Source organism: Ranitomeya imitator, chromosome 5, assembly GCF_032444005.1.
Source record: "Ranitomeya imitator isolate aRanImi1 chromosome 5, aRanImi1.pri, whole genome shotgun sequence".
NCBI classification, from domain to species: Eukaryota; Metazoa; Chordata; class Amphibia; order Anura; family Dendrobatidae; genus Ranitomeya; species Ranitomeya imitator.
This window is the reverse complement of record NC_091286.1, coordinates 447,714,434-447,730,444: the sequence shown is the minus strand read 5'-3', so window position 1 is coordinate 447,730,444 and position 16,011 is coordinate 447,714,434. Positions and strand designations below refer to the sequence as shown.

The 16,011-nt window shown below is 45.3% G+C and overlaps 1 protein-coding gene across 5 annotated transcripts in view; it reads left to right on the top strand.

Moving 5' to 3' along the window:
• Positions 1–16,011, top strand: part of XXYLT1 (xyloside xylosyltransferase 1) — a 324,698-nt gene that overhangs the window by 57,716 nt on the left and 250,971 nt on the right. For all 5 annotated transcript variants that reach the window (XM_069727184.1, XM_069727187.1, XM_069727188.1 and 2 more), the window contains exon 2: positions 10,131–10,278. In XM_069727184.1, the coding sequence (XP_069583285.1) occupies positions 10,131–10,278 (148 nt within the window). The remainder of the gene's footprint in view (positions 1–10,130; positions 10,279–16,011) is intronic.

The following is a 16,011-nucleotide window of genomic DNA, read 5'->3' as shown; positions in this document are numbered from 1 at the left end:
TCCCCTCCCTCCCTCCTCTCTCTCTCTCTCTCTCTCTCTCTCTCATCAAAGTCGAGGATCGACCGAAACACGAAACACAATGGGAATTTTTTTTTTCTCTCTCTCTCTCTCTCTCTCTCTCTCTCCTCTCTCTCTCTCCCCCTCCCTCCCCTCCCTCTCTCCCTCCCCCTCCCTCCCTCCCTCTCTCCCTCCCCCTCCCTCTCTCTCTCTCTCTCTCTCTCTCTCTCTCTCTCTCTCTCTCTCTCTCCCTCTCCCTCTCCCTCTCCCTCTCTCTCTCTCTCTCTCTCTCTCTCCTCTCTCTCTCTCTCTCTCTCTCCTCCTCTCTCTCTCTCTCTCTCTCTCTCTCTCTCTCTCTCTCTCCTCTCCCCCTCCCTCCCTCCCTCTCTCCCTCCCCCTCCCTCCCTCCCTCTCTCCCTCCCCCTCCCTCCCTCTCTCTCTCTCTCTCTCTCTCTCTCTCTCTCTCTCTCTCTCTCTCTCTCTCTCTCTCTCTCTCTCTCTCTCTCTCTCTCTCTCTCTCTCTCTCTCTCTCTCTCCCTCCCTCTCCCTCTCCCTCCCCTAAGACCTATGTCATCACTCTGCCCACGCCCCTTCATTGGCTGAAAAAAATGGCGCCAAGCGCGTCATACGAAACGCGACTTTGGCGCGAAAGTCGCGTACCGCATGGCCGACCCCACACAGGGATCGAGTCGGGTTTCATGAAACCCGACTTTGCCAAAAGTCGGCGACTTTTGAAAATGAACGATCCGTTTCGCTCAACCCTAGTGGTGGCAGTGGAGGAGGTCCAAGCAGGAGCCGCAGTTTTCATGGTGGTGGCGGTCGTCTGTCCAACAGCACTTGGCATGGTGGTGGTGCTCTAGTGGTGTCCGGCAGTGCTTGGAATGGAGGTGGCCGTGCAGTGGTATGCAGCAGAGCTCAGCATTGATGTCAAGCATGACAGTGTTGGCACAGGTGTATATGCTGCCACTCTCTGCTGAAAATACCTACTCTGCTGCATAGCCTGCACGTAAGCAGCATTGCAGGCCTGCATGACACCAAGCTGGAAATCAGGAGTAAGGTGTTCCGACATGCCCTGTTAAATTTTATTGAAAAAAATGTGCTGGCCTCTGGAGGTCGGCTTTCACTTGGTCAAGTCCATCATGAAAGACCAAGCTCAAGTGCAAAAACTCGGGCATGAGTGACCTGTCCGAGCCCCACTGCCGGGAAGAACCCCCCAAAAAAGAGGCAGAGGACTGGGACAGGGGAACACCTGATGGATAAGCTTGCTGGTCTCCAGTTAGTGTGGCAGGCCCACTTGCTGCAGCGCTGCTGGATGGCTGGGACGGGTCCGTGGCTGTCTGATGAAGGACCGCTCCAGAACCAGGGTCAAGAGTGCTGCTCCATATGCTGTGAAAAAAGAAAAAAAAATTAATACCAAACATTTACAAAACGCCAACTCCTGTGGAATAGAAACATACAGATTATGGCAATACAACACAACCTAATACACCAAAAAAATACTTATGTTCTCTGGGCAAGGACCGGTCTCAAAAATGCCAGAATGCGGTGGTATTTATATTTTCGGATTCTTGCTCCCGAACCACTAGGAACCCGGCTCTCTTGACCAAGGTCCTTGTTGAAGCTATCCTTCATCGAACGCCAACGTGTTTTGACTTTGAGCACTGTTAAAAAAAACAAACCAAAACAATGGTTAGACAATGGACTTTTGGCCAGTGATCACACCACTGTGTGTGATGAGAAACTCCTGAGAGTTTCTCTCATCACACAGTTGTGTGATCACGGCCCAAGGTCACTGCTGCATCACACTGCATTGCAATACTTACAAAATGCATTTCGGACCCGAGTCGGGGCGTTGTCCCAGCCATCCCACATTGCTTTGGCCACCTCATTCCATAGCCGCTGGAACGTTACGTTGTCAGAGTGCTGCGGAACCCGGGTGTCCCACAACGGGACTTGCTCATGGACCAGGGAGATAAGGAGGTAATTTTCAATGAGGTCCTCATCCTGTTCTGGAACCTAAAAAACAAGAAAAGACATTAATGTAGGAGACATTAACATAAGAAAAAAAAGGAAAACAGAGACAGAAAACTGGCATGAATATTGAAAGTCAAGAAAAAAAAAGTCAAGAAGAAAAAGGTAAAGAAAGATGAAAGTAAAGAAATGAACATTCAAGAATAATAAAGTGAGGATACTGTAGTCAGCCAGGTATACTTATACGCTGCCGCCTTGCCACCCAACCGTAAACCCGCTGCTCCTGCTCAGCTTCTGCCGCAGTGGAAGAAGTGCTCTAAAAAAAGAAAAAAAAAATTGTCACGTGTAGATGTGACAGTGAATAATTACCAATATGAGGAGGTGAGTAGTCACTTCACTGACAAGTTCGGCTTGTGCAGGACCAGGACGTTGCTCCTCCTCAGAAGATGACATTCTGATGCATGCAGAAAGAAAAAAATGGCAGAAATTAGGACATATAGAGACAGAAAATAAAGACATTGGCTAGGATATACTCAAATTGTTCAGTGTCTTGTTTCCTCCAAGGTTCTTGCCTGCGTCTGCTCTGCTTCTCTGTCTGCTGGGTAGTGATCTGCAAATGCCCACTCCCTCCATTTATCAGTTTGTATGTGGGGGGTGGCTAATCAGTGTCTAGACATGTTTTCCTGTGGTGCAACGCATGCATTCAGAAACGCAAGCAAACGCATGTGCTTGCGAACGCATGCGTTCATAGACCGTAATGTATTTTTTTGCCGCATTCCTTCCGCTAACAACCGCATACGTTTCTAGGAGGTAAATTGACGCCTCTAAAATTACTACATGTAGCGTTTACCGCACCAAAGCGCAGATGATGAAAAGACTCATGCGTCTAGCGCGGCAAAACTCAACCGATCGCAGACACCTGCGTCCCTAATGTTAAAGATAGGAATACACGCGGATAATTGCGGCACAAACGCTGCGGACACAATCGCAAATGTGAAACCAGCCTAACATGGTGCTGTGAATAAGGGCATTCAGCCTTGGCCATTTCATGCTGGGAATTTTTGTATCTTTGTATATTTACAGCAGTGTTCCCCAACTCTGGTCCTCGAGAGCCAACAGGTCATGTTTTCAGTATTTCCTTAGTATTGCACAGGTGATAATTGCATCACCTGCACAGGCAATAATTCCATCACCTGTGCAATACTAAGGAAATCCTGAAAACATGACCTGTTGGTGGCTCTTGAGGACCGGAGTTGGCGAACACTGATTTATAGATTTATTGGTTTACCATATAATAGGATTCCATAAAATTGTTTTGTTCTTTGTAAAAAAATTTGACTTTTCTCTAGTGCCATATACTGATATATTGCCAATTGAACTTATTAAAGGTTGGTTATTGCCATATTAAGGGTGTAATCAGTCATTGAACCATTTGTTTTTTTTAATTGTTTTTTATAGTCTATTTTGTTACATGTGATGTGGTGGTGTTCATAATAAAAACTATTTTTCTACCTAATTTTTGGGTGTTCCCGACTTTTTCAGCATGCATCTTTCTTTCTTCTGTTTAATCCATTGTTACATAGCATGCTTCAGGTGAACCCTTTTTGTCTGATTACTGAGTAGTGGTGCCCTGTTTCTATGTTTTGACTGCAGTAAGAAGTAGCGCACTGTTAGTATATGGATGATAATTTACCTATTACATGCAGAATTATTTTTTTGTAAAGAAATGAAAATAGATTGGCTTTCTTTAACCCCTTTACCCCCAAGGGTGGTTTGCACGTTAATGACCAGGCCAATTTTTACAATTCTGACCACTGTCCCTTTTTTAGGTTCAACGGATCTTAGCGATTCTGAGATTGTTTTCTTGTAACATATTGTACTTCATGGTAGTGCTAAAATTTCTTCGATATAACTTGCGTTTATTTGTGAAAAAAACGGAAATTTGGCGAAAATTTTGAAAATTTCACAATTTTCCAACTTTGAATTTTTATTCTGTTAAACCAGAGAGTTATGTGACACAATATAGTTAATAAATAACATTTCCCACATGTCTACTTTACATCAGCACAATTTTTGAAACAAACTTTTTTTTTTCAAGGAAGTTATAAGGGTTAAAATTTGACCAGCAATTTCTCATTTTTACAACCAAATTTACAAAACCATTTTTTTTAGGGACCACCTCACATTTGAAGTCATTTTGAAGGGTCTATATGGCAGAAAATACCCAAAAGCGACACCATTCTAAAAACTGCACCCCTCAAGGTGCTCAAAACCACATTCAAGAAGTTTATTAACCCTTCAGGTGATTCACAGCAGCAGAAGCAACATGGAAGGAAAAAATTAACATTTTACTTTTTAGTCACAAAAATGATCTTTCAGCAATAATCTTTTTAATTTCCCAAGGGTAAAAAGAGAAAATGGACCTCAAAAGTTGTTGTCCAATTTATCCTGAGTACGCTGATACCCCACATGTGAGGGGGAACCACTTTTTGGGCGCATGGCAGGGCTCAGAAGGAAAGGAGCGCCGTTTGACTTTTTCAAGCTAAATTTGGCTGGAATTGAGATCGGACGCCATGTCGCGTTTGGCGACCCCCTGATGTGCCTAAACAGTGGAAACCCCCCACAAATGACCCCATTTTGGAAACTAGACCCCCTAAGGAACTTATCTAGATGTGTCATGAGCACTTTTATCCCCCAAGTGCTTCACGAAAGTTTATAACGCCCGGGCGTGAAAAAAAAAAATTCCTATTTTTTCCACAAACATGATCGTTTAGTCCCCAATTTTTTATTTTCTCAAGGGTAAAAGGAGAAATTGGACCCCAAAAGTTGTTGTCCAATTTGTCCTGAGTACGCTGATACCCCATATGTGGGGGGGGGACCACTGTTTGGGCGCATGGCAGGGCTCAGAAGGAAAGGAGCGCCGTTTGACTTTTTCAAGCTAACTTTGGCTGGAATTGAGATCGGACGCCATGTCGCGTTTGGAGAGCCCATGATGTGCCTAAACAGTGGAAACCCCCCACAAGTGACCCCATTTTGGAAACTAGACCCTCTAAGGAACTTATCTAGTTGTGTGGTGAGAATTTTGAACCCCCTCGTGCTTCACTAAAGTATATAATGCCCAGGCGTGAAAATAAAAAATCCTATTTTTTCATACAAAAATGATATTTTAGTCCCCAATTTTTAATTTTCCCAAGGGTACCAGGAGAAATTGGACCCCAAAAGTTGTTGTCCAATTTGTCCTGAGTACGCTGATACCCCATATGTGGGGAGGAACTACTGTTTGGGCACACGTTGGGGCTCGAAAGGGAAGTAGTGACGTTTTGGAATGCAGACTTTGATGGAATGTTCTGCTGGCATCATGTTCCATTTGCAGAGCCCCTGATGTGACTAAACAGTAGAAACCCCCCACAAGTGACCCCATTTTGGAAACTGTACCCCCTAAGGAACTTATCTAGGTGTTTGGTGAGAAATTTGAACCCCCACGTGCTTCACTAAAGTTTATAATGCCCAGGCGTGAAAATAAAAAATCCTATTTTTTCCCACAAAAATGATATTTTAGTCCCCAATTTTTAATTTTCCCAAAGGTAACAGGAGAAATTGGACATCAAAAGTTGTTGTCCAAATTGTCCTGATTACGCTGGTACGCCATATGTGGGAAAAAACTGTTTAGGCACACGTTGGGGCTCGAAAGGGAAGTTGTGACGTTTTGGAATGCAGAAATTGTCTGCGGTCGTCATGTTCCGTTTGCAGAGCCCCTGATGTGCCTAAACAGTAAAAAAAAACCCACAAGTGACATCATTTTGGAACCTAGACCCCCCCCCAAGGAACTTATCTAGATGTGCCCCCTTTTTGGAACTAATGTACGCTTTCTTGTAAAGTAAATTAGTAGTGCATGGAGGTGTGGTACAATCTGAAGCAATCCTTCATACACAGGCCAGGTTTTTCGGGGCAGGTGTCGCATTGATAAATGGTGTCCTTGCGTATTCCCCTTTTGTAACACACTCGGCACCTTTTTTGCGGCTTACCTTTTCTGCCGGTTGGCGGGACCACCCCCGGAAAATGCTGGCCTGGTACGATACGAGCACCTTCAGTTCCGGAAGTACTGGGGCCCTCTCCTTCCGGAGTAACAAATATCAGGGCCTTAACCACTACCTCCTGGAACTGAAGGTACGACGTATCGGTGTGGCGTGCACATCGTAACAGCAGGAAAGCGTTGAGCATTGCCATTTGTACGATGTGGACGGCCAACTTTTTGTACCACACCTTGGCCTTTCTCAAAGCACTGTATGGTTGGAGGAGTTGATCAGAGAGATCAACCCCCCCCATGCTTTTGTTGTAGCCCAGTACACAGTCCGGTTTGCAGACCTGTGTAGAGGTACCCCGTACAGTGCTGAGGGCTCTGCCATCACCATGTATGGTGGTCAAGAGAAGGACATCCCTCTTGTCCTTGTACTTGACCACCAGCAGGTGGTCGCTACATTGGGCCTTGCTCTCACCTTTTCTGAGCATCTGCCGAAGTAGCGTCTTTGGGAGGCCTCTCTGATTTTTGCGCACAGTACCGCAGGCAGCGGTACCTCGCGCAGAGAGGGATTTGTAGAGTGGGATGCTGGTATAAAAGTTATCAGTATAGAGGTGATAACCTTTATCCAGCAGTGGGTGCACCAAATCCCACACGATCTTCCCACTCACTCCCAGGACAGGAGGACACTCAGGGGGTTCAATCCTGCTGTCCTTCCCTTCATACACTCTAAACCTGTGGATGTACCCTGAGGCACTCTCACACAGCTTGTAGAGTTTGATTCCGTACCTGGCCCTTTTGTTGGGCAGGTATTGACGGAATCCGAGCCGCCCCTTAAAATGGACCAAGGACTCATCCACGCAGATGTCCCTTTTGGGCACGTACACTTCAGAAAACTTTTTGTTGAAGTGTTCGATGACCGGCCGAACTTTGAACAGACGGTCAAAGTTTGGGTCATCTCGTGCGGGACACTGTGCATTATCGGAATAATGCAGGAATTTATGGATGGCCTCAAAACGTCTCCGAACCATGGCCATTCGGAATACTGGAGTGTTATATAAAACATCTACACTCCAATATTGCCGCATTTCTGGCTTCTTCACGATCCCCATGTGGAGGACCAGGCCCCAAAACTGCATCATTTCAACTGCGTCTACAGGAGACCAGTTGGAAAATGATGTACCGGGGTTTTGCTCCAAAAATTGACGAGCATACAAATTAGTTTGCTCCACCATGAGGTTAATAAAATCCTCAGAGAAAAAGACTTTGAAAAAGTCTGTTTCTGTGAGGCCCGTGGTGTCAAACTTGATTCCTGATTCTGCCACAAAATCAGGAATCAGTGGCTCGTAATTTTCGGGGGGCGAGGTCCATGTGGGTTCCGCAGTGGGGAGCGCTGGTTCAGGAGTGGTGGGGGCTGCCTCATCTTTTGTCCTGGGGCGTCTGCGTGGTGGTTCCGCAGGACCCGAGGAGGAAGATGAGGAGGAAGAGGAGGAGGAGGAGGAGGAAGAAGAAGAGGATGAAGAATCAGAAAAGTAAAGAGAAGTGGGATCCTCTCCCTCGCTATCAGTGTCGGAGGCAAGGAAAGCATATGCCTCCTCCAATGAATAGCGCTGTTGGGACGAACGGGACGAGCGGGACATTTTTGTGTGAATATGGTGATTGGGTGCACTTTATTGATAACTGTATGTGTGGGGGGATAGTGATTTGTGCAAACTTATCTGAAAAGAAAATGCTAAAAGGAGAAGAAAAACCTGTAAAAAAAAAAAAAGGCAGGCACAAACTCTGATAAGAGAACTGCGTCACTTATCAAAGTTTGGCGGCTGCGGGATGTGTGTACGGAGGTTGCGCAAAAAGGCTGAAGGGAAAAAAGCGAGCGCGAGAGTTGATCGGTGAACTGCGTCACCAATCAACGCTCGGCGGCTGTTAAATGGGCGCACGGAAGGAGGTGCAAAGGGGGGTAAAAAGAGGGGGAAGGGAGATGGGGGTGGAAGTGGGGATTGGGCAGGGATCAGTGATCAAAACGTACGGTTGTAGTCAGGTGGCGCAAAAGGGGGGTGAAAAAAAAAAAAAGGAAAACGGCAGGCACAAACTCTGATAAGTGAACTGCGTCACTTATCAAACTTTGGCGGCTGCGGAATGTGTGTACGGAGTTGGCGCAACGGGGGTGAGGGAAAAAAAGCGAGCGCGAGCGTTGATCGGTGAACTACGTCACCAATCAACGTTCGGCGGCTGTTAAATGGGCGCACGGAAGGAGGTGCAAAGGGGGGTAAAAAGAGGGGGAAGGGAGATGGGTGTGGAAGTGGGGATTGGGCAGGGATCAGTGATCAAAACGTACGGTTGTAGTCAGGTGGCGCAAAAGGGGGGTGAAAAAAAAAAAAAGGAAAACGGCAGGCACAAACTCTGATAAGTGAACTGCGTCACTTATCAAACTTTGGCGGCTGCGGAATGTGTGTACGGAGTTGGCGCAACGGGGGCGAGGGAAAAAAAGCGAGCGTTGATCGGTGAACTGCGTCACCAATCAACGCTCGGCGGCTACTAAATGTGCGCACGGAGGCGGCACAAATGGGGGTGGAGGGGGTAAAAAGAGGGGGAAGGGGGGATTGGGGTGGATGAACGGGGATTGGGGTGGATGAACGGGGATTGGGCAGGGATCAGGGATAAAACTTACGTTTAGTTGTCTTCTTTCTTTAGCAGGGATTGTGGTGCTACAGGCTGCTGTGGCACCACAATACCCAGCACGGCAGGGAGATCCAGGCACAAAATCCAGCAGGGAGATCCAGCAGTATGACCGCTCTGTAGGAATCCTCAGCTAGAATGAGGACCCTGCAGAGCGGTCATACACAGGTCAGGCAGGTGACACAGACAAGTCACAGAGCGGTCATGCTGCTGCTGTGACCTGTCATTGGTGGGATCGACCATAACATCGATCCCACCAATCAGAGCTTTCCTGGTGACCTGGCTGTGACCTGCCTAGGATCGGATCTGTTCGCGCCATCCTAGGCAGGTCACAGCCAGGTCACCTGCAGGGCACAGAGCGGTCACAGCGTGATCGCCGCTGCGCCCTGTGATTGGCGCGATCGACGATGACATCGATCGCGCCAATCGGCTCCTGCAGGCCCTGCTGGGCTTGCACTGTGTCCTATCCTAGGATCGGTGCTATTAGAGCACCGATCCACGCAGGTTCCGGCAGGGCACAGCGCGGTAATACCGCGCGGTGCCCTGCGATTGGCGCGATCGATGCGATCGGCGATCGCGCCAATCCGGGGTGTTCTTGCCGGTGCCTGGCGTTGCCAGGCACCGGACCTAGGATCGAGTACATCGGTACTCGATCCTAGCCTGTGACCTCATTGTTTCAGCCGCTCCGATTGGCTGAAACAATGAGAATGGCTGTGATTGGCTGTTCAGCGATCGAGAGGGCGGGTGGGCGGCGACAATGCCCTGGATGCCGAGGCCATCTCCCCCCAGGTGAGATGGCGTCGGAATTTTAATGCGATCACATTAAAGGGCAGGACGTACTATCCCGTCAAGGGTCAGATAGGCCCAGGGCACCTCGACGGGATAGTACGTCCAAGGTCACAGAGGGGTTAAAAATAGATTACTGTTCTTTTTTGGGATTACACCCATTTTTAACAAATACTTCATAGGTGCCAAGAGCGCTACCAATTGTAAAATAGGCGCACAGAAGCCCTCAGTCGGGTGTTACTCTCCTTGGCAACTGTATAATGGTTCAGTAGAAAGAGTGTAAGTCCGTTTTCAGCTGACGGGGGTAGACAACGCATGCCATGTGATTTTCTTCACTAAAAGGATGATTTTGTGAGTGGGATTCCATCGGACGCCGCTGGTGTTTGTCATGAAGCTTCCATTAATTTTGTTGTTTTGCTCCCATAACAAAACGCCGACATGAGCAGATATTTAGTTGACTTATCTGTACACAAATGCATTTGATAACCAAACCTTTTTAGATGCCGTTGTACTGAATGTATCATTTGCGAATAGACCTTTTGCACTGAGCATTATTTTATACTGGGCCACGATATTTTGTCATATCTATTTGGGCCTTTTATAAAGGACAATGTTTTGCATTGTATTTTGTAAAAGAAATGTTGGTTTATTTCTGCTCATACACATTTTCTCTGCATGGCAGGTGATTTTCCATGACGTCGGCACCCTGACCGAGAAGCTGTTTCCAGTAGTAGAAGCCATGCAGAAGCTCTTCAGTGCTGGCACTGGCACATACTACAGTGATTCCATCTTTTTCCTTTCTGTTGCACTCCACCTGCTTATGCCAAAAGGTAAGGTGGTACAGTCATACAGTATAATAAAAAAATACTTCACTGTAAATGATATAAAGATTTATTCCTATATTAACTGGAGTAAGTTTTACATACCAAGACCACTAAATGAATGAATGAATGTAATATTATTCATGTTATTCTTGATTTTGAATGCATTTGTTATAGTAACATAATTAGCAAGGCCGAAAAAAGAAATTTGTCCATCCATTTCAGCCTATATTCCGTCAGAATAAATCACCAGATCTACGTCCTTCTAAAGAACCAAATAACTGTAAGATACAATATTGTTACGCTCCAGGAAGACATCCAGGCCTCTCTTGAACCCCTCCTCAGGCAAGGAATTCCAGACTCCCACTGCCCTAACAGTAAAGAATCCTCCTCTATGTTGGTGGAAAAACCTTCTCTCCTCCAGACGCAGGGAATGCCCCCTTGTGACCATCACCTTCAGAGATATTTGTATTGTCCCCTTATATACTTATACATGGTTATTAGATCGCCCCTCAGTCGTCTTTTTTCTAGACTAAATAATCCTAATTTTGCTAATCTCTCTGGGTATTGTAGTTCCCCCATCCCTTTTATTAATTTTGTTGCCCTCCTTTGTACTCGCTCTAGTTCCATTATTTCCTTCCTGAACACTGGTGCCCAAAACTGTACACAGTACTTCGTGTGGTCTAACCAGGGATTTGTAGAGAGGCAGTATAATGTTCTCATCATGTGTATCCAGACCTCTTTTAATGCATTCCATGATCCTGTTTGCCTTGGCAGCTGCTGGAACACTGGTGCCCAAAGCTGTACACAGTACTCCATGTGTGGTCTAACCAGGGATTTGTACAGAGGCAGTATAATGTTCTCATCATGTGTATCTAGACCTCTTTTAATGCACCCCATGATCCTGTTTGCTTTGTCAGCTGCTGCCTGGCACTGGCTGCTCCAGGTAAGTTTATCATTAACTAGGATCCCCAATTCCTTCTCCATGTCAGATTTACCCAGTAGATTCCCATTCAGTGTGTAATGGTGATATTGATTCCTTCTTCCCATGTGTATAACCTTACATTTATCATTGTTAAACCGCATCTACTACCTTTCGGCCCAAGTTTCCAACTTATCCTGATCCATCTGTAGCAGAATACTATTTTCTCTTGTATTGACTGCTTTACATAGTTTTGTATGTATGGTTGTATTGTTGATTTATTCCATCAATTTGTACAATTTATAAACTATATACAGTATTTTATCAAATTTTCTTTTATATGGAAAAAAGAATGTGAACACCAGACCATCATACCTTTTTATGAGCATATAGGATTTTCCTTTCAGAAACCTTGGATGTTAATATGGAGCTGGAGGACATTTGAGGCTCTAACAGCGTCCCCTTTTCTAGGATGCCTTTCACAAGATTTTTCAGTGCATATTGTGGGTATTTAGGTTCTTTCAGCAAAAATGGCATTTGTGAGATCAGAAAGTGATGTTGGTGGACAAGGCAATGTGGCCTGCAATCTCCATTCTAATTCTTCCTAAAAGTGTTTTACGTAGTTGACATTGAGGCTGTGTCTGGGCCAGGACAACACCATTCAGGTTTCTCCACACCAAACTCTGTAAATCAAGTTATCGACTCGTATCACTGTGTGATGGCCCCCTCACTGTAATCCCCACACTATATGATGGCCCCCTAAATAGCCTCCATATAGTATAATGCACTCCCCATAGGCCTCCATATAGTATAATGCAGTCCCCATAGGCCTCCATATAGTATAATGCACTTTCCATATGCCTCCATATAGTATAATATACTTCCCATAGGCCTCCATATAGTATAGTGCTCTCTCCATAGGCCTCCATATAGTATAATGCACTCCCCATAGGCCTCTCTATAGTAAAATACACTCACCATAAAAAAAATACAATACTCCTCTCTCCTCCTCGTTCCCCCGCTGCTCCAAGCGCCCGCACAATTTAGCACAGCGGGCACCGTATAGTAACGCTCATGGGCCCCATAGTGTTCGGGTGGCAGTGCAGGGAGATTGTCTCCCTGCTCTGCTGCAGAGTTAAACTGTATGTACGCCGATACACTTAATGGTAGCGTAGCACGGGTGGGCCCCTCAGAGCGCGTGGCGACCGTCCCCTCTGCCCCCACTGGTAGCTGCACTACTGGGTGAAGGTTCTCTTTAACACTTCAGAAAACCCATTTCCCCTGCTTTAGAGTCTAGTGTCAGCATGCTTTATTCCATTCTAGCCAGCTCTCCGCATTAGATCACTAGATGCAGCTGCAGAGCTACAGAAACGTATTTCATGAAGCTCTCAGCTCGGTTCTTTTGCTTTTGTCACTTCTATAGACAGTTTAGAACTCTGTAGTGAGGAGATAATTGATTTGTGCCAGACATTTCTGCATCGATAGTCCCACTTCATGAGAATGGATGCTCCACTGTGGCTGAGCTATTGTTGCTCCTAGGCACATCCACTTTATAATAATAGCACAGACCATTGCCTAGGGCAGATATAGCAGACCAGGAATTTTGCAACCTGACTTGTGGCAAAGGAGGCATCCTAGATTAATATCTCTGAGCTCTTCAATTTGGCCCCTGATCTCACTATTGCTCCCCTATTGACATTGCATGGTGGTGCGCTTGATTTAAAGTGAACTTATCAGGATTTATCTCTTGAAGGTATTAAAATTATGTGCAGACGATCAGGAATTGGCAGCGCGTTGGAAATCCGCGTGGACAAAATTGTTGGTACCTCACATTAAATGACAGAAAATCCCACAATGGTCACAGAAATAACTTAAATCTAACAAAAGTAATAATAAGTAAAAAATTTATGAAAATGAAGAAATGAAAGTCACATTGCATTTCAACCATGCTTTCAAAGAATTAAAAAAAAATAATAATAAAACTCATGAAATAAGCCTGGACAGAAATGATGGTACCCTTAACTGAATATTTTGGTGCACAACCTTTTGAGGCAATCACTGCAATCAAACGATTCCTGTAACTGTCAATGAGACTTCTGCACCTCTCGACAGGTATTTTGGCCCACTCCTCAAGAGCAAACTGCTCCAGTTGTCTCGTGTTTAAAGGTTGCCTTTTTCAGACAGCATGTTTCACCTCTTTCCAAAGATGCTCAATAGGATTTAGGTCAGGGCTCATAGAAGGCCACTTCAGAATAGTCCAATGTTTTCCTCTTAGCCATTCTTGGGTGTTTTTAGCTGTGTGTTTTGGGTCATTATCCTGTTGCAAGACCCATGACCCGTGACTGAGACCAAGCTTTCTGACACTGGGCAGCACCTTTCTCTCTAGAATCCCTTGATAGTCTTGAGATTTCATTGTACCCTGCACAGATTCTAGACACCCTGTGCAAGATGCAGCAAAACAGCCCCAGAACATAACAGAGCCTCCTCCATGTTTCACAGTAGGAACAGTGTTCTTTTCTAGAAATGGTTCATTTTTCCATCTGTGAACATAGAGCTGCTGTACATTGCCAAATCATCTGTCCATAGGACTTTCTCCCAGAAGCTTTTTGGCTTGTCAACATGTAGTTTGGCAAATTCCAGTCTGGCTTTGTTTGTTTTTTTCAACAATAGTGTCCTCCTTGGTCGTTTCCCATGAAGTCCACTTTGGCTCATACAATGACGGATGGTGCGATCTGACACTGATGTTCCTTGAGCTTGAAGTTCATCTTTGCTTACCATTCGTATTATCCATCTCTTTGATTTGTCATCAATTTTCCTCCTGCGGCCATGTCCAGGTAAGTTGGCTACAGTCCCATGGATCTTTAAATTTCTGAATAATATGTGCAACTGTAGTCACAGGAACATCAAGCTGCTTGGAGATGGTCTTATAACTTTTCCCTTTTAACATGTTTGTCTATAATTTTCTTTCTAATCTCCTGAGACAACTCTTTCCTTCGCTTCCTCTGGTTCATGTTGAGTGTGATACACACCATGTCACCAAACAGCACAGTGAGTATCTGTAGCCCTATATACAGGCCCACTCACTGATTCCAAGATTGTTGACACCTGTGATGCTAGTTAGTGGACACACGGTGATTTAACATGTCCCTTTTGTCACATTATTTTCAGGGGTACCATCATTTCTGTCCAAACCTATTACATGAGTTTTATATTTTTTTTTATAAATTCTGTGGAAGCATGGCTGAAAAGCAGTGTCTGACTTTCATTTCGTCATTTTCATAGATATTTTTATTTATTACTTTTGTCTGATTCAAGCTGTTTCTGTGACCATTATTGTGGGGTTTTCTGACATTAGACGAGGGGTAACAACAATTTTGACCACGTGTGTATTCACTGAACCGTGCGGTATCAGTGTTCAATACATTGTACGAGTGAAATTTCTCTTTCGGAAACTAGTGTTGCCACAAGATAAATAAGCATGCTCCGGTCTGGATAGACGCGTCGCATGTCCGTCTCCGCTGTTGATCCGGGGGGGGGGGGGGGCGTTTCTGGACGCATAGTGGACATGGGATTTCTAGACATCCCATCTTCTATGCGGCAACATCTGCAGTGTCCAACCTCCAGCGTCCAGAAGTATGCAGCGTCCAGAAGTACTCGCCATCCAACCCGCAGCGTTTACTGATCGTCTGCCCATACCCGTTGGAGGGGGTTTTCAGCCTGTTAATACCTTCTTAAATGATTTCTGTATTTGCGCTAAATGTATGTGTTTAACCAGTTTGGGATGGGGACATTTGCTCCACTGGTGTCCGTTTTGGTGGAGTTGGAGTCTCTGACTACTAATATATATAATATGAAATGTCCTATAAATATTTCTTCCATTCATGATGTAAGGACCTCGGCTTTTAGTTGTGATAAATCTGTGCTGCGCTTTATGTACATGCTCAGTAATGAGGTAGATGTGGTCCCAATACTTTTGTTGCCTACATCAGGCTGCTCTGAGGTGAGGTAGCAAAGAGACCCTGAATCCAACGATGTATCACTTAGATTACTGGGTGCAGCAGTTCTGACACCGAGTTCTTAGATATAGAATGATGCAGAGCTGAGGAAGCTAACCCCGCCCACACTAGGCTCTGTATTTACATAGTCTCTTGACAGTGAGCTGCCCATCGGAGGACACTGAGTTGAACCAGGAGGCAGGAGCCAGCTAGTCACAGCATCGATAATGTCCTAGAGATAAAACCTCTATTGTAAGTAAAGAGCACACAGCATGAATGACACATCGTTGAATTCATTGTTTTAACCTCTACCTCATGCTGTTCTCAGATTACATAGCAAAAACCAGCTGACAGATTCCCTTTAACAAATGCTTGCTTCTCAATTATCTTGCCACGTAACAAACTGCTGATCACCCAATGAATGAGCAAAATGCTCTTAATTGTATGAAATGATCTTGTGTTAAGCATAATCTTTTCTTGGGTGCATTATCCTGTGTAAACAGCAGTCACACTGCCGAGAACATGGCAGCCTTTGTTCACTGAGCCATCTAGTACACATAACTTACTTTGGTCTGTTTGCATTTAAATGAAAGTTCTCAGTTGTATCGTGCTGCTTACGTGGGCTTTTACACATGTAACTTTTGCCATGTTTCATGCCACAGTTATGACTTTGGTGTGATTGTCCATTGAAAGGTTTATTCAATCTTCATCCATGTCCTCCGTTGGCGTTTAATGAAGATTCTATATTACCCAGTATATATTTGTAACATCTCTTGCTGACAAGTTACAGGGAGGCGCCACGTGCCGAAGATCTGGAGTTAACAT